General features: G+C 42.1%; 3 protein-coding genes across 5 annotated transcripts in view; 2 read left to right on the plus strand and 1 right to left on the minus strand.

The window, feature by feature from the left end:
* cenpv (centromere protein V) lies at positions 1–3,906 on the plus strand. Its single transcript, XM_024013041.2, has 5 exons — positions 1–410; positions 511–603; positions 1,495–1,564; positions 1,655–1,769; positions 1,949–3,906. Exons 1-5 carry the CDS (start codon positions 400–402, stop codon positions 2,116–2,118), a joined length of 459 nt encoding a protein of 152 aa, XP_023868809.1. The 5' UTR covers positions 1–399; the 3' UTR covers positions 2,119–3,906.
* pigl (phosphatidylinositol glycan anchor biosynthesis, class L) overlaps positions 3,752–27,307 on the minus strand; it is a 25,463-nt gene continuing 1,907 nt past the window's right edge. Inside the window, exons 2-8 of the mRNA XM_070449738.1 lie at positions 24,743–24,827; positions 24,462–24,561; positions 12,918–13,008; positions 8,817–8,884; positions 7,210–7,241; positions 5,084–5,217; positions 3,752–4,413 (exon numbers count right to left, since the gene is read on the minus strand). Coding sequence (XP_070305839.1) covers positions 4,285–4,413; positions 5,084–5,217; positions 7,210–7,241; positions 8,817–8,884; positions 12,918–13,008; positions 24,462–24,561; positions 24,743–24,827 — 639 coding nt within the window. The 3' untranslated portion in view covers positions 3,752–4,284. The remainder of the gene's footprint in view (positions 4,414–5,083; positions 5,218–7,209; positions 7,242–8,816; positions 8,885–12,917; positions 13,009–24,461; positions 24,562–24,742; positions 24,828–27,307) is intronic.
* The window catches only part of ncor1 (nuclear receptor corepressor 1), a 118,530-nt gene continuing 117,306 nt past the window's right edge, over positions 26,084–27,307 (plus strand). For 2 of the 3 annotated variants that reach the window (XM_024011273.2, XM_070449395.1), the window contains exon 1: positions 26,084–26,223. The gene's annotated coding sequence lies outside the window, so the exon portion shown is untranslated. The remainder of the gene's footprint in view (positions 26,224–27,307) is intronic. The other variant, XM_024011277.2, reaches the window with a different exon arrangement.

Raw genomic sequence — 27,307 nt, forward strand, 5'->3', positions numbered from 1 at the left:
ATTTCAAGTTTTCATTATGCAAAATGTTTTTTATATTGGTACTCTTTGATAGAGGCAGTGAAACCACAGTAGTTGAATGGGCCTACGGTGACAGAGCATGGCCCTCTGGTGACAAGAATGAAGAGAAGAGTATCAATATTTTGGGAAAGCATGATTCAGCATGCATGGTGAGAGTGGAGTCGGACATGGTTCCAGCAGAAGTTGGCAATGTAATGCAGAGCCATATTTAGAGCCATCTCATATTGCTCACAGGCAATAAGGGACTTTCTCTCGCAATATCAACCGACAAACTACAGTAGTGCTTGAGGGATTTTAACTTACTTACATTTCTGATAATCGATTTCCAAAATATTTAATGGAATACACTGGAATTTGTTTTCAATTTCATTAAACGTTGCCATGGAAAAACGGTGCGTAGCAAAATGTCTTGTCTATGAACAGAATTAAACTCTTATTGAAGTTATGCCATGCCTCATGAACAGTCTAAATGTGTTGTGTTGCTTCACACAGGGTGGAACGAGTGAAGCACACAGGCGGATGCCATTGTGGGGCTGTCAGATTCGAAGTCTGGAATTCCCCAGACCTTCTGGTTTTCGACTGCGAGTATGATCTGCAACATTTCAACAGTGATCCATTACAGATACGGTTCACTGCTACAGCAATAGAGAGGGCAGGCTATAATCCTGAGAGCTGGAATACATTTTTTGGGGGATTATTTACATTAGTGTTTGGGGTGAAAAAACAAAACTAAAAATGTCTAAAAATATTAATATTTTATTGTAAGTGCAAAATTGCCCTCTGTAGTGGTCATTAGGACATAAATATGAAAACATTTACATGGGTACAGTAGGTGAAATACATAGTTGTGGCATCCGGGTGTCCACTACAGGATATTTCTTAATAAGCTCTTATTTAATGTGAAAAAATGATTACACAGTCCTGACGACTCCCTTCACTATTCCTGAGATATTAATTTCCTAGAAACAATGTGAATTTCCAACTCACAAAAGTTACAATTCATAATTACACTTATTTTCAAATGTGCAATTGTTTTAAAGAACCAGGAATATAGGGTTGTCAAGGTCACACCCCCACACGTGAAATCATTGAAAAGCCCAGAATGTCCTCTCAAAGGGACAACAGTTCTTAATACAGTGGCTTGTACGGCCTCAGAGATACGGACCAAGAACTGATGTCCACTAGAGAGGAAAAAATGAATTGCTGGGTCTTGGGAGGATAACAGAAAGAAAAACAATGCAAATCTGGGACCCCAATTTATAGTGATGGAGAATTAGAGATACAGGTTTGAGAATGAGCAAAAATAAAAGGAAACTATGGGCTGTTCTGGCTCAGACAATGTTTACTTACTTCCTGCCCAAATGACAAAATCTCTGTAGATGAACTGTCTTGATTATTTTACAATCATATTTCTATTACGGAATTATAACTTACTATGTCCATCACAATATGACTCATTCTGGTTTCTTTATCTAGCTGTAGCATCTGCACCAAGAAGCAAAACCATCATTTCATTGTGCCAGAAAATCAGTTTACCCTTTTACAGGTAATACAACATTTTTACAGGGTGAAGTTTGGTAATAGCTCTACCAGGTTGGTCAGTTTGAATGTTAATTTGGTTAATTTCTTGTTTCAGGGTTTGGAGAATATTAACACATATACATTTAATACACATATTGGCAAGCACACATTTTGTAGTACCTGTGGAGTCCAGAGTTTCTTCACCCCACGTTCCAATCCAGATGGATATGGTAAGGACAACCAGTAAGAAACACAGTAGAAGTCATGTATACCTTTGCTTATTATGTAAACCTAAAACATGTCTTGTATTGTTGTTTGTGGTAAAACGGTGACGATAGCAATGGGTTAGAGTGTCTCGCATGCATGAAACTGAACCAAAAGGTTTGTTTGTGTGTTGTTCCCACCCCAGGCATAGCTCCTCACTGTTTGGACCCAGGTACTATACGCAGTGTGACAGTAGAGAAGTTCTGTGGACAGAAGTATGAGGAGACCATGAAGAACCACCCGAATATCAGAGACTTGTCCAAGCCTGCAGCAGGAACACATACAGTTGAAGTCGGAAGTTTACATACACCTTAGCCAAATACATTTAAACTCAGTTTTTCACAATTCCTGACATTTAATCCAAGTAAAAATTCCCTGTTTTAGGTCAGTTAGGATCCTCACTTTATTTTAAGAATGTGAAATGTCAGAATAATAGTAGAGAGAATGATTTATTTCAGCTTTTATTTCTTTCATCACATTCCCAGTGGGTCAGAAGTTTACATACAAGTTTACATACAGTTACATACAAGTTTACATACAGTTAGTATTTGGTAGCATTGCCTTTAAATTGTTTAACTTGGGTCAAATGTTTCGGGTAGCCTTCCACAAGCTTCCCACAATAAGTTGGGTGAATTTTGGCCCATTCCTCCTGACAGAGCTGGTGCAACTGAGTCAGGTTTGTAGGCCTCCTTGCTCGCACACACGTTTTAAATTCTGCCCACACATTTTCTGTAGGATTAAGGTCAGGGATTTGTGATGGCCACTCCAATACCTTGACTTTGTTGTCCTTAAGCCATTTTGCCACAACTTTGGAAGTATGCTTGGTGTCATTGGAAGACCCATTTGCGACCAAGCTTTAACATCCTCACTGATGTCTTGAGATCCTGCTTCAAAAAATCCACAATTTTCCTTACCCATGATGCCATCTATTTTGTGACGTGCACCAGTCCCTCCTGCAGCAAAGCACCCCCACAACATGATGCTGTCACCCCCGTGCTTCACGATTGGGATGGTGTTCTTCAGCTTGCAAGCTTCCCCCTTTTTCCTCCAAACATAATGATGGTCATTATGGCCAAACAGTTCTATTTTTGTTTCATCAGACCAGAGGACATTTCTCCAAAAAGTACGATATTTGTCCCCATGTGCAGTTGCAAACCGTAGTCTGGTCTTTTTTATGGCGTTTTTTGAGCAGTGGCTTCTTCCTTGCTGAGCGGCCTTTCAGATTATGTCAATATAGGACTCGTTTTACTGTGGATATAGATACCTTTGTACCTGTTTCCCCCAGCATCTTCACAAGGTTGTTTGCTGTTGTTCTGAGATTGATTTGCACTTTTCGCACAAAAGTACGTTCATCTAAAGGAGACAGAATGCGTCTCCTTCCTGAGCGGTATAACGGCTACGTGGTCCCATGGTGTTTATACTTGAGTACTATTGTTTGTACAGATGAACGTGGTACCTTCAGGCATTTGGGAATTGCTCCCAAGGATGAACCAGACTTGTGGAGGTCTACACATTTATTTTCTGAGGTCTTGGCTGATTTCTTTTGATTTTCTCATAATGTCAAGCAAAGAGGCACTGAGTTTGAAGGTAGACCTTGAAATACATCCACAGGTACACCTCCAATTGACTCAAATTATGTCAATTAGCCTATCAGAAGCTTCTAAAGCCATGACATAATTTTCTGGAATTTTCCAAGCTGTTCAAAGGCACAGTCAACTTTGTGTATGTAAACTTCTGACCCACTGGAATTGTGAAACAGTGAATTATAAGTGAAATAATCTGTCTTTAAACAATTGTTGGAAAAATGACTTGTGTCATGCACAAAGTAGATGTCCTAACCGACTTGCCAAAACTATAGTTTGTATATAATACATTTGTGGAGTGGTTGAAAAACGAGTTTGAATGACTCCAACCTAAGTGTATGTAAACTTCCGACATCAACTGTAGCTGAGATCAAACACAGTCCTTTATTGTATTATAACTGAGACACATTTTTATTCTAAATTAAATGAACTTTTTTGGTTCATTAACAATTTGAACATTTGTTCTAGCTTTTGTACATCATTTCCAAAAATAAAAAGGACCCTGTTTGGTTACAATCAATGTCTATGTATTCACATTTTACTTACATTTGACAAATTCACTATTCATTTACAGTGTCAGTATATGTCAACATTTTTACAGTAAACTGAGAATAGTGTATTAACGATCATAAGTAAACTGTTCCCAACTAACAATGTTGGCAATGAGTGGAAGAGAAACTTTAATAATGTATTTCCTTCAACAACAAAAAGTTTGAAAAATATKATATCTACATTCAATCAATAGGTAGCAATAGGTATGTCTGAATATATCAGTGCTATGAGATCAATATGTCAGATGAGGCAAAACATAATAAAAGATGCGCAAACTGATTACAGTAAGATTAACAAACCCAAGTAACAGTGTTCTCAGAAGATTAATCAGGAACCTAATTTTTCACTAATAGATCTTCAGATTCTTTGGTCCTTGATCAATAACTTGGAATGTGTTGATAATCATGTAGCGTGAAAACCAAATGTAGAGGTAACGAAACCACAGGAGCTGAGTACGGTGACAGAGCATGGCCCTCTGGGTGAATAAAGAGAGGAGGAGTCTATTAGACTAGAGAAAGATCTATCAGCGTTAGAGAAAATTGTCAGACACCCCTCGCTGGACATCAGTCATTACAGACAGAGTGAGGCATGTATAAAAATAGCATTGGGATTTTCATCCGCAAGTGTATAAGGTGATCCCTAAGTCCTCGCTCTTTCTCAATAAAAGTGAATTGACTGGTACTGGCACTGCGTTCATGTAATGTATTRCCCTATAAATATTGATGCATGGTAAAAACATGAATTTCTCCAGAAGTTCAAATCAATCTGTATGTCTGATGTCCAGCGAGGGGTGTCTGACAATGTTCTCTAACGCTGATATAGCATATTTCACTATAAATATTGATCTATGTACACAGTGCCAGTACCAGTCAATTCAGGTGTTGAGACCTAATTTCACCTTCATAGAGAAAGAGAGAGCGAGGACTTTCACTGTGTGTACACCGAGCTTAGGGATCGTCTTATACACTTGCAGATGTAAATCCCAATGCTGTTTTTATACATGCCTCACCCTAACTGTACATCTACTAGGCTATTACATGTATTAATGACGTTTGTCCCATAATAATAGGGGAAAAGATGTTAGTGGAACTGCCGTAACATTTGTCTATTTCAAGCCTGATAGTATAGGCTGATGAAAGGCTCACCTTAGCTTGAACGTAGCCCTTTGAGCCTATGACGCAGCAGAGATCTGATGGGAGGAGCCAGCTGATAGGCAGCTCCAGGAAGGACAGGTACTTCCTGAGAACACCAATGGTCGACAGAGAGAGGAGACTGCAGTCTGTGGGAGAATGGAGAATCCTAGCCTAGTTAGTGTACCTTCTGTGCAATTTACATCTCACCCAGAATGTCAATGAAAAACAGAGATAATTTACAGGGTTACATGACATAAATGTAGTATAATTAGTGTGTTGAAGTCTTGGAGACAAAGATATGGAAAGACAAGCCATATTTTGAGTGGAGGAAAATATGACCAGACAGGAAATTGACATACTAGCAAAGAGTTACTGTGGGTTTGTACAGTCATATTGCCTCATGTTTTTGGGAGACTTGGATATCTACAGTAAATGGTTCATTGGGCAAAAGAGGCTTTGGGTAAGCTGGTGAAAATGAGAGGGGATTATAGTATGCAACTGTGTGAACAGGCTTTAGAATCACATTGAGGTTTATCTCCCTCTCAACACTGAATGCAGAGTACCAATGTGATAGCACACTCATGTACATGAAGATCTTGGTGTGGCATGTTTACAGCTAATCAACTATTGTGATAGAAACCACCCCTCTCTCAACAATGCTCATCACTGGATAAAATGGTCCTGGCTGAAATCTAATCAACAGGTTGATCTCACATCCTACTGTAATCCTACACATCCTACTGATCTCACATCCTCTCGTCTGCTCTAGATCATGGGAAAGGAGGACAGGGTACAGTGTTAAATTGTCTTGTTTGTTTCCTCCTTTTGATCAGGACAGTGCCACTCTAAAGGTATCATAACGTCACTTTAAACATGCAATATTTTCTAGTGTGAGCCATGTGGCACAGTAATATCATTATCTAGTATAACAGTAACTTTTTCATTTACAATATCAAGATTTTCTCTTAATTGTAAACAGAGGGCTGATATAAATACTATGTGTGCCAGTCTCTCTTGACTAAGAGTTGAGGAGAGACTGACRGCATCCCTTCTTCTTTTTATAAGAAACATTCTGTTGAAAATCCCAAATTGTTTGCATAGTCAAATTACACACAGTTATCCCACCAGACATGCCCCCAGAGGTCTTTTCACAGTCCCCAAATCCAGAACAAATTCAAGAAAGGGTACAGTATTATATAGAGCCCTAATTGCATGGAACTTCCTTCCATCTCATATTGCTGAAATAAACAGCAAACCTGGTTTCAAAAAATAGATAAAGCAACACCTCGCGGCACAACGAGTCTCCCTTATTTGACCTAGATAGTTTGTGTGTATGCATTGATATGTAGGCTACGTGTGCCTTAATTTAAAAAACAAATGTAGTTCTGTCTTTGAGCTGTTCTTGCCTATTGAAGTTCTGTATTATGTCATTCTGTATTATGTTTCATGTTTTGTGTGGACCCCAGGAAGAGGAACTGCTGCTTTTGCAACAGCAAATGGGGATCCTGATAAAATACCAATAGCAATATAGACAGCAGGGGTCAAGGGTTTGAATATTATGTAAGAGGAAGGTTTAGAGCAGAGTTCAGGGGGGAGGCAGAGGGAGTTAACTAGGGAGAAAAACATGAGAGATGATGGAGAGTGAGAGAGATCTGCCAAGCTGCTACATTAAGAGGGTTTAAAAGTTTGACCCTGGGCTGGCCTGAGGGGTGCAACACTTTAGGAAGAGCTGTGACGATGTGGCTCCACTATCTTACAAAGGCCAAAGCCATGATGAGTTGGAGGAAATAAGTCTAACAAAGGAGGGATGGTGTTGTTAATGGGAATAGATTCACATCCAGCCAGGAGAAAGGAACAAATGGTGACCGTGATAAAGAGGAGTGACTTTCAGTTAAAGCACTGAGTGATAGTTTGTTGTGTTCCTAATGCCTCGAAGCTGACTGAGAAGTGCAAGTGACACACACAAATTTCAACACTAGATGGCGGTCTTTGCCAAGACTCCAGTTCCAACTACACTGCTTTAGGATAACCTCTCTTCTTGTCCTGAGTTTATACCTTACCATGCTGATAATGATTATCCGAATATAGGTATTTGAGAAGTGCTTGGTCAACTAAAAATGTAAAGGTTAAATACTTGCCATCTGGTATGTTGCCAATGGAAGCCAGGTAGCTGTTGGTAGAGACAAGCAAAAAAACAACATCAACACAGTAGTTATTGGAGGCCTAAGCACGCACAAACTTTGACTTGCAAGAAAATCCTATAGATAGGCCTACTTGCTTTCCCCCCAGAGACAAATAGTTACGTACAATTTGGAAAGTGAACTAATTACACTGCCAAAGTTCAGGCCAGTGAAAAAGTTTGTGGGTGTGAACCATACACAACCTTATCAGGACAAAGTATGGTCCTTCCAGCCATATTAGACCCAACGGTTCAGTTTCTCTGGCTACAGCTCAAATGGCTAAAAGGTGAACAGCTTAAGCCTTCACAAGGGGAAGCGGCAAGGCAGCAAAGTAACCTGTCAAATGTTAGGAATAGGATTATATGCAATAGGGAATAGTTGTCTCCTCAATTATTGATGATGGTGAGACAGTAATAGCAGCTGCAACAACCTGTTGATGTGTTCTAATGAATTGTCATGTGGTTCATGATAACTTATGAGTGGATTATGGTCTCTGGATCTTCCATGTCACATTCCACATTCGCTACAGTAACTCTCCCTCTCCTCTCATCACAGTCTGAACGCTAGAGGACATTTCACTTCTCCTCTTTCCTGTTCAGTACAAGCTCTCACTGGAGACTTACACCAAGGTAACAAAACACTGATGGCTTTATACATTTACTTGCACAATCTTTTTTTTTTATATATAAAATGGTGCGTATCACTTGTGAGTTTAAGTCTAATGGGAATCATGGGATATGATCTGGACAACACAACACACTCATCCTCCCCTACTAGAGATGAGGTCTGGGTGTTGGAGGAGAGCCAGGGAGCCTTAGCTCAGAGGAAGAGACCAAGCAGGCAGCACTAGTCAATGAACACACCTGTTCTGTTCACTCACTGTACTACACTGTAGTGTAGCTACATATCACAATAATCTCAGAAGGAACTCAGAACCAAATATCTTGTGCGCACAGGCCAGCTCCTCGATTTGTAACATTTATTCCAGTCTATCATGAGAGACTGTGATATGACCAAACACAAAAACATGAATTTCATTTTATTTCACAACAGTCTGATGCAACTGTTGGACTGGTGTCCAGAGCGATCCTCCTCTCCTCCCTACTCTTCTCATGTAGTTCTCCACCCTCCTTTCTTCAGGACGTGATTTCCTGTGGGTTTCTGAGAGCAGGGCCATCTGCAGATCCATTGGTGGAGTGTGGGTTTGGACGACCTCTCAACTATGCAACAGAGGAATCATGCAAAACAATGTGTGTGTTTTTGAATGCTTGTGTGTTTGTTTGTTTGTTTGTTTGTAGGGGAGTGGGGAGGTTGGGATCTTTAGTATGTGGTGTATGTATGTTTTATAATAATGAAGTATAGGAATGTAGCCTACAAGGCTGGTTTCTTGTCCAGGTTCTGGTCCTGGATCTGTGGACAATATGTGTTTCCTAGGGTACATCCCTTGGGACGACGTGCTTTCCACAAACGGATCAAAAACGGCATATTAAAATACAATAAAATCTAAAAGGACACACACGTGTCAGCCTTACAATGATGGACAGTGTTTAAAGTCTTGTTCGTACCTGACAGCCTTGTAGATGGCAGTGTGATTGCTATGGCCACTCACTCCCCTTCCATCGAAGGTCAGCACCTGAAACAACAACAATATTCATTTGAAGATAGTTATTTCATGTTATGGCATAAAGTATCAAATATCAATGTGAAATGTTGGCTATATGCCAACGAAAGAGATGCATGTTCACTGTCTGGTTAATGGAGGCGTGTCTTGAATGTCGGTGTCTCTGCCTGCCTCCCAAATGGCACTCTATTCCCTATATAGTGCAGAGCCCTATGGGCCCTGGTCAAAAGTCGTGCGCTAGAATAGGGTGCCATCTGGGACTCACACTGACAGCAGAATGCAGCTTGGCAGGAGACAACTGATATTTAAGAGCCCTTTTCTGCCTGCATGCCTGTTCACCAGAGAACCAAGGGAAGATGGGGAAAGGGAAAGGGGGAGCAAGCAGGTCAAAGGGAAAGAAAAACAACTTGACTAAAGACACAGCAGTTTTTGAGTGAGGCAGAGGTTAAATGTARCATGATTGTGCCCCTGAAACCTAACATAAAGGTGGACACCACACACCTTCTAACCTAGAGCAGGGTCATCTCTTGCCATTTACTGGCCTGAGGGAGACATTTTACATCTGCCAGAGTTGACTTGGAGGAGGCAAAAAATGATTACACGTACAAACACCAGTTTCTGGAAATATTAGTTGTTGCCAAACCGAACAGATAATAAAAATGGGTTCCAAGGATATCTGCTTCAACTCTTTTTTTGCTTGTTCTAGGCTTAGACTTACATGCTAAAAACTGTAACAGCAGTAAACCAATAGGAATAGGTTATATTATGGGAAAGGTAGAATACTTTATATTTCTGCAGTCTCTTTTATGATTTAGTTCATCTTTGTGCATAATCCTTAACAGCTGGCAAGTGTCTTCACTGACATTTTCAACCTCTCCCTGACCCAGTCTGTAATACCTACATGTTTCAAGCAGACCACCATAGTCCCTGTGCCCAAGAACGCCAAGGTAACCTGTCTAAATGACTACCGCCCCGTAGCACTCACATCTGTAGCCATGAAATGCTTTGAAAGGCTGGTCATGGCTCACATCAACACCATCATCCCAGACACCCTGGATCCACTCCAACTCGCATACCTCACCAACAGATGCACAGATGACGCAATCTCTATTGCACTCCACACTGCCCTTTCCCACCTGGACAAAGGGAACACCTACCTGAGAATGTTGTTCATTGACCACAGCTCAGTGTTCAACGCCATAGTGCCCTCCAAGCTCATCACTAAGCTAAGGACCCTGGGACTGAACACCTCCCTCTGCAACTAGAACCTTGGACTTCCTGACGGGCCGCACCCCAGGTGGTGAGGGTAGGCAACAACACATCCGCCACGCTGACCCTCAACACAGGGGCCCCTCAGTGGTGCATGCTTAGTCCCCTCCTGTACTCTCTGCTCACCCACGACTGGCCAAACACGACTCCAACACCATCATTAAGTTTGCCAACAACACAGTGGTGGTAGGCCGGATCACCGACATCGATGAGACCTGACAGAGATCTGACAGTGTGGTGCCAGGACAACAACCTCTCCCTCAAAGTGAGCAAGACAAAGGGCAGAGCACACCCCCATTCACATCAAATGGGCTGTAGTGGAGCAAGTCGAGAGCTTCAAGTTCCTTGGTGTCCACATCACTAAGGACCCATCATGGTCCAAACATACCAAGACAGTCGTGAAGAGGGCACGACAACGCCTATTCCCCTTCAGGAAGCTGAAAAGATTTGGCTTGGGTCCTCAGATCCTCCAAAAGTTCTGCGACTGTCCCCATACGAGAACCCTTTTTGGTTCCAGGTAGAACCCGTTTTGGTTCCAGGTAGAATCATTTTGGATTGCATGTAGAACTCCCTGTGGAAAGGGTTCTACCTGGAACCAAAAGGGTTATACATGAAACCAAAATAAGTTCTTCAAAAGGTTTCTGCTATGGGGACAGGAACCCTTTCTGGTTTTAGATAGCACTTTTTTCCCCCTAAGAGTGTATACCAGGCGGTGTCAGAGGAAGGCCCAAAAAATTGTCAAAGACCCCAGCCACCCAAGTCATAGACTGTTCTCTCTGCTACCCCACGGCAAGCGGCACCGGAGCTCCAAGTCTGGGACCAAAAGGTTCCTTAACAGCTTCTACCCCCAAGCCATAAGACTGCTGAACAGTTCCCGGATTATTTACATTGAACCCCTTATTTAATTCTTATTATTTTGCACAGGCTCAATGTACACTTACTGGACTCAAACCATACACTCACACAATTAATTGGAGTCTACCTGTGGTAAATTCAATTGATTTGACATGATTTGGAAAGGCACACACCTGTCTATATAAGGTCCCACAGTTGAAATGGAATGTCAGAGCAAAAACCATGAGGTCGAAGGAATTGTCAGTAGAGCTCCGAGACAGGGAATGTCTGCAAAAAAATTCTGCAGCTTTGAAGGTCCCCAAGAACACAGTGGCCTCCATCATTCTTAAATGGAAGAAGTTTGGAACCACAAAGACTCTTCCTAGAGCTGGCCGCCCGGKCAAACTGAGCAATCGGGGGAGAAGGGCCTTGGTCAGGGAAGTGACCAAGAACCTGAAAGTCACTCTGACAGAGCTCTAAAATTCCTCTGTGGAGATGGGAGAACCTTCCAGAAGGACAAACATCTCTGCAGCATTCCACCAATCAGGCCTTTATGGTAGAGTGACCAGATGGAAGCCACTCCTCAGTAAAAGGCAGATGACAGCCTGCTTTGAGTTTGCCAAAAGGCACCTAAGGACGCCCAGACTATGAGAAACAAGATTATCTGGTCTGATGAAACCAAGATTGAACTATTTGGCCTGAATGCCAAGCGTCACGTCTGGAGGAAACCTGGCACCATTCCTACGGTGAAGCATGATGGCAGCACCATGCTGTGGGGATGTTTTTCAGCGGCATCTCTCTGGAGAGACCTGAAAATAGCTGTGCAGCAACGCTCCCCATCCAACCTGACAGAGCTAGAGAGGATCTGCAGAGAAGAATGGGAGAAACTCCCCAAATACAGGTGTGCCAAGCTTATAGCATCATACCCAAGAATACTTGTGGCTGTAATCACTGCCAAAGGTGCTTCAACAAAGTACTGAGTAAAGGGTCTGAATACTTATGTAAATGTGATATTTCAGTTTAATTTTCATACATTTGCAAAAATGTTTAAAAAAAACAACAGTTTTTGCTTTGTCATTATGGAGATATTGTGTGTAGATTGATTAGGGAAAAAACTATTTAACGTAACAAAATGTGGAAAAAGTCAAGGGGTCTGAATACTTAGCCTCGCTATTGTTATTTTATTGTGTTACTATTTTTCCTTTAGTTTATTTAGCAAAATGTTCTTACTTACTTTTGAAAACGGCATTGTTGGTTAAGGGCTTGTAAGTAAGCATTTCACAGTAAGGTCTGTTGTATTCGGTGCATGTGACAAATACAATTTGATGGGGAAGAAATATCCATCCAACTGTTTGGTAGTCTGATCAAAATAAAAAACAGATCAGTAGGATAAACTACACTGAACTGTTTGGTTTTGAGGGAAATCGCTAGCATCCTGCTGTGCACTCTCCTGCTTAATTATTTATCTGGAGAAAGCAGACAGACTGGGTTCAGCTTTTGTCAGAATACTAATGGTTGCGTACGAAAAAAAAAAAAAAAAAAAAAGAGTTAAGATCTCAATTCTCAAATTCCTTTTGGTAAATTTCCTGGAACGTTGATTGAAATCTGGGAGTAAACATGCCGACAGTGACCTGAGCTCCAACCACCACAACCATATTCTGCTAAATACAAAGGAAGGAAGACATGACCCTCTTTCAGTTCATTATCAGTGGAGCTTGGGAAGCCTGTGAGAGACATTCACAGATACAAAAGACTATTGACAATGGCCAGAAGACTGTGGTGCCAAAACTGCCTATACAAATAATCTAGCATTTTCAGGATGGTTTCGTTAGAAAAACACGCACAGGAGAAAAAYGTCATTAAATCAATCAGATACAGTACTGTATAGAATTGGCTACTTGATAAATGATAGTGAGATTCAGTGTTGAGTTGGTCATCATACCAGGTTGATGGAGTGGGCTCTTATGTGCTTCAGGATTAGAGAGGAGGCCATTGAGATGCTCCATTCTACGTTGGGATTGTCTGGCAGTTCTCTGAAAGATGAAGAGGGGCATACGTTAGAGATTATTTAACCTTTATTTAACTAGGCAAGTCAGTTAAGAAAAAATTCATATTTACAATGGTGGCCTAGGAACAGTGAGTTAACTGCCTTGTTCAGGGGCAGAACGACAGATTTGTACCTTTTCAGCTCGGGGATTCGATCTAGCAACCTTTCGGTTACTGGCCTAATGTTCTAACCTCTAACCTGCCGCCCCAAAGAGTTACAGTGAGGCTCTGGTTGAAAGTAGTAAACTATATAGGGAATAGGGTGCCATTTGGGACATTGATAAAACTGGCTGAGGCCTATGCAGGTACGTCACCCTTCTCTAACTGGCTAGACTACTGTAGCACACCAACCAACCAAAACAGTAGCCTGACTTCAACTCAACAAAATGGTGGGKCAGTTTTAGATTGAAAAACCACACTGCTGCATTTAGGATATGTAGCCTACTTCTTACAATGCACAAGATTCACATACGGAGAACACTGGACCCAACCATTGAAAAGGTTCTCTTTCTTTTAGAATGTATGCCAGCCAGGGTACACTATAGCTGGCCGTTAGGGGTCAGTGGGGCCTTAGTATCCTGTTCAACTGAATCTACAGCCTAGGGAGAACAAAGACCATATATATCACACACACCCGTGGGTTCAGAAAGTATTCAACATCTTTCAAATACTTTATCTGTGATTGATTGAGTTTTCCTGGCACAATGAAACCAATGGAATAGCCCCAAAAAGTGCAAACCCCACCCATCTCATACTGGAGGCAGACTTAATCAAACAGTCATAGTATTTAAAAGATTTCAAATACTATTTGGATCCAGGTGTACATCCCACACCTCCCTGAGCTACTCTAGTCTGTCCATCAGACAACCTCATCACTCAACACACCAACTATCTATGGGGGGGTCACTCATGCTGATCACTCTCACAGCTTTCTTCGCCTCTCTCCCTCACACTCTTTCACTCTCTCTCGCTCCCTCTTTCATTCTGTCTCGCTTGCTCTCATTCCCTCTCTCCTGCCTCTCTTTCCCTCCAGAGACATCAAACATTCATAAGAGAGAGAGAGGGAGAGAGAGCGAGCCAGTGGAGCATGTTGAGAGTGATTCAGACACACTCGGGTCGGGGCAGTTCAGATGAAAACAAAGTCCTGAGGGCTTCATTAGGAAGGCTGGCTAAAGCAGTACAGTGCTCTCGCTCTCACACAGAGATGAACCATTTTCTCTGCTAGTTACATGTTGATTTGACCAACAATAAGAATAGGAGGTTTGACTGTTGCAAAATGGATGCATAGGGCTAATAGAACGCATGATGACATTTGACGTACTTGGTTAAAAAAAACAACACCACAGCTCAACGTCAGGGAAGCAGATGAATGGGAGAGAAACAGGGGAGAAAGAAAAGGGTAGACACTGGACAGAGAGCAATGACCTGATGTCTTGTACATTTTGAGATGGGGGTGGGTGGCGGAGGTGATGGGGTAGAGGGTGAATAGAGGTCATCCCACCTCCCCCTTGGTTCATAACAATGGGGCAGGACAGTTGTGCCTGTGGAGGGACGTGATGGATCAGGATACAAATCAAACGCCTGCCAGGGCTATGGGGTCAGGCCTGAAGGGTGCTGTATCATGGGGGGGGGGGGGGGGGGGTGTATTAGGGTTGAAGTAGTCTGCCCTCCTACTGCATTAGTAGGATTCCTAATTATGTTCATATGCGCCATGTTCTCTTTTGTTTTGGATGACAAATGTTGTTGGACTTTGGTTCAAAGCATTGGTCATTAGCTAAGTATGCATGAAAGGCACAATGTAGAAAAAGTAAAGCGTGACACAAAATGAGACATTTTCTCTGGTTGCAAAGGCGTGAGACGTTAAACAAGAATATTCGGCTTCACAACTTCATCTCTGTTAACAAGACATGTAAACAACACCAAAACACATCAACTTTAAACCTCACATACCCTTCACAGCAAACAGCTATTGTATATATTATTTGTTGTCAAATTTAGCTTTGAAGTGCAACTGTAATTTACTGTTCTTCTTCCACAAGCCTGGTTGAAAAAAAAAGAAGATTCAGTTTTTACCCTGGCAACCGTAGCTAAGCAAAAGAGGACAAAGAGAGGGAAAAAAAATGAAGAAAAATGTACAAAAGACAGATGATCTACCTGACCTTTCCTCAAAGCAGGATGCAGGCAGCAGAGTGAGCTTCGCTATGGCAACAGTGCCAAATGCCCTAGAGTAACCTCCCCGTTCCTAGCCCCCCTCCTGCAGCTTTGCATGTGGATGTCTAATTGCTTGCAGGCATCTGGATGCAGTGGTTGAACTTTGGCCCAGTAGACAAGAGGGGCAGTGCTATGCTGTAGGACAGACTGACTGACAGACAGCACTTTCCTTGTTTAGTCTGGTCACATGGGCCAGCCAGAGGCCTAGGATACTGCCAGGCAAGCTCAGGCTCCTGTCCCCACTGTCAGGTTTATAGGGCATGCTGGGAAAACGCTGAGACACACCGCTGGTTGGTTAACTCCTTCACGGCACACTTACATGAAACACAAAATGTCTTATGTAAAAGAAAACACTGCAATATTTAATTTACTTCGGAACGGTGGGAAGTTTAGCATATTCTAAATGGACTATTACACAATAGGCCCATGTGTTTTGTTACATTTGATCTTTTTACAGAGGGTTTGATAGGCTGTGATTTTACTTTCAATATGTCTACAATGTTTATTTGTACTCTTATAGGCCTACATGTATTTAAGCTTAAAATAGCTCTAGCAAATACAGTGTTCAGTCAGATAAGGGCTGCTATGCAAAGAAATTCTCTCAATATACACACACATTATTTAGTATAAGCTCCATCATATCACTTTATCTCCCCCGTCCAAAATAGAGTGTGCCCTTAAGACGATGGAGTGTTTCAACCATCAACAGACTATTTTGGACTAATATTCTCCCCCATACGTGGTGACTGTGATTGCATTAACAGTTGGCCAGGACAGGGCAGTGTGTTGAGTGGCTGACATGGGAACACAGTGAGAGGTTGGCACCACTCAACACAAGATTCTCTGTCAGTCCTCAGTGCGTGTATGTGTATGTCTGTGTGTGTGGTGGTGTGTGTGCGCGTTTCTCTTAGTCCTCAGCTCTGCCCTGCCAGCAGCTAGTAAATCAGCCAGAGCTATTTTTTACCACCAGATCGATGTATAATTAAACACAGTGGGGGAGGATGATGCTCCGACTCTACTCTGACATGACTCCTGCACTCTCTTAACTCTTACTGGATACCAAAACAACAAGTTGGCTAGGACACTTGAAAGTTTATATCCTACCGAACTATAAAAGGTCAGGTTCATCTTCCTTAGGAAATACAGTATCTACTTGGTGGAGGGACGCCTCAGGGGCAAATGACGCTGTGATGAGGCAGGCCACTGAAGTTAGTCACCTCTGCAGAAGTTAGAAGACTGAGTTGGGCTGTGTCTCAAATGGCTCTCTATTCCCTATAAAAAAGTGCACTACTTTTGACCGAGGCCGATTGGTATCTTGTCAAAAGTAGTGCACTTTATTGGGAATAGGGTACAATTTGGGATGCATGTATAGAGTCACTGCTGTAGTCAGTCAGAGGGAAGACTACAGTACAGTGTGCTCCAGGCCAATGAATAATGGGTTGTGTGGGAGTGGATGAACTTTTGCTGGGACCGACAAGCTCTCTCTCTCTCACACGTTGTGCAGGGAGCGGGCAGAGTGAATGGAGGTCGCGCCAGTGCAAGTGGAGAGGCAGCGCAGCAGATCGGGCTCAGATCAGGGCTGATCAACAAAAGCCATGCCCCATGATGCACTGGGGCCCAGCCCAGAGACTGTCAACACAGCTGTCCTATTCATTAAGGTCTGACGAGGATGAGGGCCAGCCAGTCAGCCAGACAGACATCATCTGATCATATCACAGCACCACTGAACGACTGACTAGAAGAGAGGGAGAACACTGTCTGACTGGGGGGGGGGAGGAGAAAGCGAGAGAGAGTACAGGGGAAAATTAGATGATTTTTGGGGGATAATGCATTTATGAATTTTTCATAAACTTGTAGATATGTTATCAATGTTCACACATGTCAAACAAACAGGACACTCTTGATTGATAAAGATGAACAATTCTGATTTAGATGCATGGGCTATTTTTCACCTTGGCAAAAGGCTTCCCATTTCATGGCTGCCTGCAAAAGGAGAATTGGCCTTTATGGCATGTGCCCTAATATCCAGTGTTAACCAGTGTTAGCACTGAGGCAATAAAACAACAAGAACACTAAAAGGAGGAGCTACTCCATTGAATAAAGCCTACAACAGAGCAAAATGTTACAATAATCGGACTAAACAAGTAAGAGGTAGAGTATAAAGACAATGATGAAACCCTAGTTTATGATGAATGTGTGAACTCAGTGTTATGGGAAAGATGGGGGTTGGAGGTGTGGCACTGGGCCTAAAACATTAGTGATGGCATCACTGGTTGGACGGCAGTTACTAATCCAACAGTCACCTCATACTGAATCTGAGGTGCACAAATGCACACACGCACGTAGTAAGAGGGTTGTAGGGTTAATTTAGGGCAGGGCACTGCTGTGTGTAGACTCCCTCAGTGACACCAGTGTTCCACCTCTCTGTGTTAGTCAGCTAACAGACCAGCTCCTCGGGAATGACGTCTCACTTTATTAGTTCACGTCAACATGACAACTGAGACGACCCAGAGGAAGTACATGTACATCTACACACACTTGTCTCAAGATAGTGATAATGTACTGTAGCCAAGCTGCGGCCAAACATTTACAGACAGAAAAAAGAAAAACAGATCAGTGACCTAGATTGGGAGGCTGAAATGTGAAGGGCTCAGAGCCGTTCCAAAATCCACTCCATGGTCCTTAGCAGTTGGCTTCAGCAGACAAGGGAGGGGGGAGAGAGAGAGAAAAAAATAGTGTGTGATAGAGAGAGGGGGAAGAGGGCAAGAGAAAAAGGTGTGAGAGAGAGCAAGAGAAGGTGGGGGTAGGGGTCTTACAGAGTAGTTTAGGGGGTGTGTCTTTTAGGCAAACACCAAAAACACAGGAAGGAGAGTGGGCTGTCAGCCACTAGTACAAGGTGAGGGTCATAGCTCACACCAACACACACGCACTTACATCCTGATTCAGATCAAAGTTGATACATCTATCTGTGTGCACAATCTTTTTTTTATTTAACCAGGCAAGTCAGTTAAGAACAAATGATTACTTACAATGACGGCCTACTCGTCAAGATGATAAAATGGAAAGGGAGGTAGTGAGGTTATGAAATGCCAACAATGTACTGCGGGGCAGACAATCTGGGCATGCTGCCATCTAAATAATGCCAGTTCCAGGTCAAGCTCGCATGCCACTCCTGTCCTGGTGAACTGCGGTGCATAATCTCAAGCGGCAGACAGACCTGTTCTGAGAACCTCCACAATTTCCTGGTACAGCCACTGGGGTTTGTCCACAGAAAGGTCTCCTACTATTTATTTCCACCCTCCACTTTTTTCCTGTAATGTGAGCACTTTTGAACACAACCCCTACCCGCTGACTCTGTCTGGGCTGAGAAGTCAGTGATTATAGCCAGCGGTCTGTTCCAGAGGATTGTAAACCTTGCAGACGCATCAACAATACTCGTAAAAACATGAAATAGCAAAACACAGAAGATTTTACAGAGCAGTACAGTACATACCTGAAAAAGACAGTTCAAAGTCATGAGGGATAGGGGTCAAATTTAATTTCAACACATATCCTCCTAGTTTAAAATGATCTAGCAATCAGAATTCAAATCCCTCTCACAGCTTTACGCAACATTATCTACAATGGTATTTTTCCCTTTCCAAGTTTCCAGGAAGTATTTCCATCACACAGTGAATATTCTATGCAGACTCTAGCCAATGAAGCTAAGACCTGGCCAGGCCCTTTTGTTTGTGTCTGAAAGGGGGTGTCCAGTGGTATGTGCTGAGCCCAGGGGTGGTCTGGACTCTGGACCAATACCAGCCATGGGTTGCGTCCCAAATGGCACCCTATTCCCTATACTGTGCACTACTTTGAGGTTTGACCAGAGCTGTATGGGCTCTGGTCAAAAGTAGTGCACTAAATAGGGAATATGGTGTCATTAGGGATACAACCATGGCCTCCTTTACTAGGATGCTGTAAGTAAYAATACACAGCCATCTTATCCATCCCGCTGAACCCCAGCCATGACGCCATTGATGTTCTCATTCTCTCTGAACCACCAGAGGATTTGTCCAATGAACTCCTCGTCTACCAATTACTGTACAAAATGACCACTATTAGGGAAAAATACATTACCTGCTTAGGCCTATTTATTGTTAATTACCAGTGAACACTATTTATCTGACGAAAAAAACTTATCAGATACGCCACCTTTGGATGCATGTCTGGATATGCGCAGCTAGTCAGTCTACTAGCTAAAAAAGTATTCTGGTTAAAGGTCTACAGACAATAGCAATTGTCTATTCTAGTAACAGAATGGGGATTCCTTCTGATATACAATGGGAGGCGTACATTGATTAGCACAGAGTAATTAGTACTTCAAAGTTATAAAGCTAATTCATGAGAGTTAATATGAGCTTTAATATACAGTGCATTCGGAAAGTATTCAGACCCCTTGACTTTTTCGACATTGTTACGTTATCCTCATCAATCTACACACATTACCCCATAATGTCAAACGAAACAACTTTTTATCATTTTTTTGCACATTTATAACAGGTTCATCCTGTTTCCATTGATCGTCCTTGAGATGTTTCTAAAACTTGGGAGCCCACCGGTGGTAAATTCAATTGATTGGACATGATTTGGAAAGGCACACATCTGTCTATATACTGTAAGGTCCCACAGTTAACAGTGTATGTCAGAAGAAAAACCAAGTTATGAGGTTGAAGTAATTGTCCGTAGAGCTCAGAGACAGGGTTGTGTCGATGCAGAGATCTGGGGAAGGGTACCAAAAAAATGTCTGCAGCATCGAAGGTCCCCAAGAACACAGTGGCCTCCATCATTCTTAAATGGAAGAAGTTTGGAACCACCAATACTCTTCCTACAGCTGGCCGCCTYSCCAAACTGAGCAATCAGGGGAGAAGGGCCTTGGTCAGGGAGGTGACCAATAACCCGATGGTCACTCTGACAGGGCTCCAGAGTTCCTCTGTGGAGATGGGAATACCTTCCAGAAGGACAACCATCGCTGCAGCACTCTTCCAATCAGAACTTTATGGTAGAGTGGCCAGACTGGGACTGGGAGACTAGTCAGGATTGAGGGAAAGATGAACAGAGCAAAGTGAAGAGAGATCCTTGCTGAAAACCTGCTCCAGAGCACTCAGGACCTCAGAGTGGGGCGAAGGTTCACCTTCCAACAGGACAATGACCCTAACCACACAGCCAAGGTTCACCATCCAACAGGACAACGACCCTAACCACACAGCCAAAACAATGCAGGAGTGGCTTTGGGACAAGTCTCTGAATGTCCTTGAGTGGCCCAGCCAGAGCCTGGACTTGAACCCGATCAAACATCTCTGGAGTGACCTGGAAATAGCTGTGCAGTGACGCTCCCCATCCAACCTGACAGAGCTTGAGAGGATCCGCAGAGAAGAATGGGAGAAACTCCCCAAATACAGGTGTGCCAAGCTTGTAGCGTCATACCCAAGAAGACTCGTGGCTGTAATCGCTGCCAAAGGTGCTTCAACAATGTACTGAGTAAAGGGTCTGAATGCTTATGTAAATGTGATATTTCAGTTTTTTATAAATTTGCAAAAATGTCTAAAAAGCCGTTTTTGCTTTGTCATTTTGGGGTATTGTGTGTAGGTTGATGAGGGGGGCTGTAATGTAACACAATGTGGAAAAAGTCAAGGGGTCTGAAAATTTTCCGAATGCACTGTATATGACATAAATGATAAGAATATAGCAGCGACTACATCTCAAATCCTTATGACATTTTCATATCAAGAAGCACTGACTTTTAATGAGCACTAAACAGTCAAATTTGTTTATCACTTAGGTCTAAGTCACTCACAACATAAGTCTTAATATTCACCAATTAGTCACATAACTAATTGCTGAAAAGAAATGGTGGCCAAAATATCATATTACATTGCAGGCCTGGTAAGATTTCAGAGGGCAGAGAGAGAGCATGTCCAACAGGGGCCGACCTCTCAATGCCTCTGGGGCCTAATAGTTTATGGCCCRTAATGACAGAGTACGCCAATACATCAGGCCAGGCTGACTAGGCTCTGTCGTGGTAAGAAAGGAGGAGTTTGATTTGTGACTGGTTCACTGTTTGTTCTGACAGACACRGGGGGGTGCTCAGCTTGATGTGCTGCTAATGGGCAGGCATGCTGGGTTCAGAGTCCTGGGCTGGCTGGAGGTCGTGCACTGCACCACACACTGCTTCTTCATGTTTGTTTTCACTTTTCACCATCAGCCCATCATTTCAAAAATCACATTATGTGTCAGGCTTAATAAATTGACCATCGGTTGACTGTTCTGACAGGGTTGCTTATAGACGGGTTGGTTGTTTAGCACCAAAATTGGCGTGTGCGCAACAATGGGGCAAAAAATACAGGGTTGGCTTAGATTGTTGACAAGATATAAACTATATTTAGTCTCCAATGTTTATTGAAAACATAAATACATTTGCACAATGAGTACTTGTCTCTCAAATACATCATTACAGTTGTTGGTTAGTTGGCTAGCGAATTCTTGCCATATTAGCATAGACGTGACATCAATCAAAACACCTCAAAACATTAGGGGTGTAACAGTGCACCAACCCCACGGTTGGGTACGTATTGTGGTTTTGGGGTCACGGTTGGGTTCGGTTTTGGTACAACGGGAAAATTAAAATGGCAAAAGTTTTGTTTATTTAAGAAAATACAAAGTGTTGGTATTCCTGATGGTAMTCCATGATCATATAATGCCTGATGAGAGCACAAATCAGGAATAACAACCTTTGTATTTCTTAAAATGAAGATGCATGATTACTCAACACTAAAATAAAGTGCAATATGCATGTGAAATCAATATAGAAACATGGCTCAGACATTGCTATGCTTTTTTACAAAGAGAAAAAGATGCACAATTGTGTGACTCTCATAAAGGGGGCGTGTCTGTAGCACATTACTTCTCATCTCCCACTCAGGAATAATGTGATGGGCTGCCACTAAGTACCTCTGTGTAAGCCCCGAAGGTCCATCCATCTGTAGTAGCCTAAACGCAACACAGGGTGCATTGACAACTTCAGATTTAGTTGGCATATATAGAGTGGGTACTACCCGTTTGCTGAAATGGGTGCCGAGAGGGCCAAGTTTGTAATGTGGATCGAGCACTTTTTTGCATTTCCGTCTTGCTCCGGTGGTACGAATACTGGGTTGATTCCGCCGTAAATGTGTCAACACATTTGAGGTGTTGGCAGCTGCATAGACTATTCTCGTTGAGCAGTGGCTACATAGTACTGTTAACTCTCTGTCAATCACTGTTGTAATCTACTGGGAAGCCAAAATGTTCCCAAACTGGAGATTTAAACGTTTGTCGACCCCACCACTTGCCATCGTACAGAAGTAGTTCCTAGCTGCGCCTCACAAAAGYCCAGTTTGAAATGTGCCAATTAAGATTCAAATTTTCATTACAACGTGCGCATAGGCAATAGGTGGACCGAACCGAGGTCCCCATAATTGTACCGATACACCTCTACAAGACATGGTATGAAAAACAAGATAAACCTAGCCAGCTATGATTCCCCCACATGGCAGCTTCTTGTCATTGTTGCTTACCTTTATTTAACTAGGTAAGGCAGTTAAGAACAAATTCTTATTTTCAATGACGGCCTAGGAACAGTGGGTTAACTGCCTTGTTCAGGGCAGAACGACAGATTTTAACCTTGTCAGCTCGAGTATTCGATCTTGCAACCTTTCGGTTACTAGTCCAACGCTCTAACCACTAGGCTACCTGTCGCCCCGAATCACAACACACAGCCTTTTGCCCCATTGAATCGTGTACATTGTTTTAGTGGCGTTGTCAGCTAACCGGTCTAACTACACAGAACAAAAATAAAAAACACAACATACAACAATTTCAAAGATTTTACAGAGTTACAGTTCATATAAGGAAATCAATTCATTTAAATAAATAAATTAGGCCCTAATCTATGGATTTCACAACAGGGAATATAGATATGCATCTGTTGGTCACAGATACCTTTTTTAAAAAAGGTAGAGGCGTGGATCAGAAAATCAGTCAGTATCTGGTGTGACCACCATTTGCCTCATACAGCATGACACATCTCCTTCGCATAGAGTTGATCAGGCTGTTGATTGTGGCTTGTAGAATGTTGTCCCACTCCTCCTTCAATGGCTGTGCGAAGTTGCTGGATATTGGGGGAAACTGGAACACTCTGTTGATCCAGAGCATCCCAAACATGCTCAATGGGTGATAGGTCTGGTGAGTATGCAGGCCATGGAAGAACAGGGACATTTTCAGCTCCTGGAATTGTGTACAGATCCTTGCAACGTGGGGCTGTGTATTATCATGCTGAAACATGAGGTGACGGCGGCCGATGAATGGCACAACAATGGGCCTCAGGATCTCGTCACAGTATCTCTGTGCGTTCAAATTGCCATCGATAAAATGCAATTGTGTTCTTTGTCCTTAGCTTTTGCCTTCCCATACCCTAACCCCACCGCAACCATGGGGCACTCTGTTCACAACGCTGAAGTCAGCAAACCCGCTCGCCCACATGCCGCCATACACGCTGCCATCTGCCTGGTAKAGTTGAAACTGGGATTAATCRGTAAAGAGCACACTTCTCCAGCGTGCCAGTGGCCATCGAAGGTGAGCAATTGCTCACTGAAGTTGGTTACGTCTCAGAAATAGTCAAGTCAAGACCCTGGTGAGGATGACAAGCACACATGAGTTTTCCTGAGACGGTTTTTGACAGTTTGTGCATAAATTCTTCAGTTGTGCAAACCCAGTTTTATCAGCTGTCTGCGTGGCGTGGCTGGTCAGACGATCCCGCAGGTGAAGAAGCTGGATTTGGAGATCCTGAGCTGTCGTGGTTTCACGTGGTCTGCGATTTTGAGGCCGGCTGGACGTACTGCCAAACATTCTAAAATGACGTTGGAGGCAGTTTATGGTAGAGAAATTAACATTAAATTCTCTGGAAAAAGCTCTGGTGGACATTTCTGCAGTCAGCATGCCAATTGCACACTCCCTCAAAACTTGAGACATCTGTGGCATTGTGTTGTGTGACAAAACTGCACATTTTAGAGTGCCATTTTATTGTCCCCAGGTGAACCTGTGTAGTAAGCCACATCTGGCTGTTTTTAAAAGGAATGTGTGGGATTGGTTGGCCTGTATGTTCTGCTGCAGAATAATTGTGCTGAAGATTGCTTACTTGCTGACAGAGACTACTTACTTGCAGTTGTGTATAGTGACTTGGGAGGCTGGTATTCCCAAAACGGCACAGCTGTCTAGAAGCTCTTCTCGACGCTGGAACCCTTGATTGTAGTAATTGCCTAAGTGATTATTTGGCGAAAAGTAATTACTTTATATGTTGTCATGTAAAGGAATTGCCACATGGCTATAAAACATGAAGTAGTAATTAACACTTCATTTTATAACTATTACAATACTTGGCTCTTGTAAGCCGTGTCTCTTTTCTTGTGTCAAGCATTAATTAAATAGTGCTGAACAAACCATTGTTTTTGAACAAATGATCAAAATAGAAAATGGGAGACCTAGCTATACAGACAAGTTGGTGCTGCAGCGTATTGCTATTTTCCTAGACGACTAAACTCAACTTCACAATGTCGTGTGTAATTGCGGGCTATTCTTTGGGTGCTGAAATCAGTATTTTTTTTAAAAATAAATAACTTATGTGACGTCGGAGTTCCAGTCCGCCCACAACAGTCGCAGCTCCTCCATCGTAAATAGTTGAGTTTAATCGGCTACTATTTTCCATGGAAAATTATGTAAAGCTAGCCCTGGTTGTAGGACGGAATACACAGGCTACGCAAATGACCAATGAAAAGCTAAATCTGTWATTCATTGTAAACCCACCTTGAGATAAACACAATAAATGAACAGAGGCATTGAGTTCCACGAGTCTCAAAATTGCTGGCGCAAAGAACATGCATTCATCATCCGGATGAGCCGTTAAAAAGAGTGCTCGAACATCGCCAGTTAAATCGCTTGTTTGAGACGATTTGATATGTTTGTCTCTACATAACATAAATCGCAACAAATGTTTACGTGACTTTGCTGAATTCTGCCGATAGTAAATGTATTGTATCCAAAAGAAGTAGGACAAAATTGCTCCAAAAATTATAAGTAAAATATGCATTATTTTTTTATTTTTTACCGTTGTTACAAACATTCCGTATTTTCACAAAGTGTCCTGTATCAAAGGTTCCGCTACAAAAGTAACATATTCTGCTGTATTTCCTGTTTCTGGAACGTAACATTTTAATATCCTGACAATATATCATATCTATCTACAAAAAAACTCACAGAAAATGGCCGTAAATAAACGAATATCCATTTGATATGAAATTCAGAAATGTTCTAATGATAACGTTAAATAAGCATATGAAAGTTGCCCCTTTTCTGTTGTAAGCATTTCTGTTGGATGCATCCGTTTGTTGACAACTCCGTTAAAGGTGCAAGTAAGGTAACGTGAAACAACCAACCGATAATTTATCTTATTCAAATCATGTATTTTGTTTTATCTAAACTGTGGACACATTATTACTTGTATTTTGGGTGTTCAACAAGCAGTTTTTGTCTCAGGAGGGAGCCACGATGGAACTTTGGTTCGCCAGTGGGGATGGTTTGAACGTTACACAACATTATCCTCTTTGGTATAATAAAAATAAATACTTTGAAAAAAATCACGTAGTTTGGAAAACAATGATTTGAATGCTAATCACTATTTTAAAATATCTTTAACACGCACAAAAAATATGCTTCATGAAAGTCCTGTATTTTTTTTAAATGTAAGAATTTACACAATCCTGCCAGGACATCGATACTAGACAAATCAAATGTGGTGCAGCCAAACTCTGTGGTGCAGCCTTCTGTCTACAACACTCTTCCACAGTCTGTCAACAGCGGATTTACAAGCATCTGCCCRATAAGACCCCATTTGACTTCTTACAGGGTATTTTTCCGAATGTGAGGTGAGTACCTATCTCTTTATATGTGCACAGAAGTTACATGTTTTGAAAATATAGCAGAACTTTGGGTTACGCTTAGCTGCCACTTTAGCGTACTGTACTAGAGGGTGCGAATTACCCTTTGCAAGATGGCGGCTTGGTTGAGAATTCATAGGTGAAATATTGTAGCCAACAACATAATGTCGTTTTACGGTATGCGATGTTTTTATGTACTTTATTACGGGTTCAAGTATGCTGTATTTACATATTTATGCCAAATGAAGGCTACCGTTACTTCGTTAATTTCAACTAAAATGAAACGCACATATCCTTAAATTCAGCAACAAGCTATCGATATTGTAAGCTAGCTAGCATGTAAGCTAACAAGGCAAAAAGCACCAGGCAGAGACGAAGCATTAGACTGCAGCGAGCATTGCCTATGCCAAGTTGCTACTAAGGTTTGCAGCTGTAATCTTGTGTTGAATATTAACTAGATCATTCGTTTTAGACAATCGTAGTTAATAATTCATTTTCAGAGATGATGTAAAGGTTATATTTCTAGCTAGTAACGTAAACGTTATGCGCAAACTAGCTAGCTAGGCAATCATGTCATGTAAGTTAGCTCGCTAACATGATTACAAACTAGCTAGTTATTGTAAACATATGTATAACCAGCATCACCAACAAACCCAAAAGTAACTATTTGAATCTTTCACGGAGGCAGCATGTTTAGTGAATACATTGCTCTAATAATGATATTATAGCAATGTGACTAAACATGCTCAGTGTGGTTTGTTGCAATCAGTGCTTGTTATTTATTCAGCCTGAACAATACGTTTTTTCCTTGCAACTACAATTCAACATCTGGTCCAGTCTGTCAACAAACTGGTACTATTCGATAATAAGAGTCGTATTAGATATCATGTTCTGTATTGATGAGCAACTCACTATTGAGTAGAATGTGAACAAAGTCCTCTAWTGTCAGCTGGCCTAAAGATGCAGACTCAGATCATCCAGTTTATTTATGAAGCGCACACTTGACCTGTTTCGTCTCCTATTGGTCCTCATTGGTTGTCAGTTTTACTATTTTATCGATCATTACATTTTA

This window comes from Salvelinus sp. IW2-2015, linkage group LG20 (assembly GCF_002910315.2).
Source record: "Salvelinus sp. IW2-2015 linkage group LG20, ASM291031v2, whole genome shotgun sequence".
NCBI lineage: Eukaryota > Metazoa > Chordata > Actinopteri > Salmoniformes > Salmonidae > Salvelinus > Salvelinus sp. IW2-2015.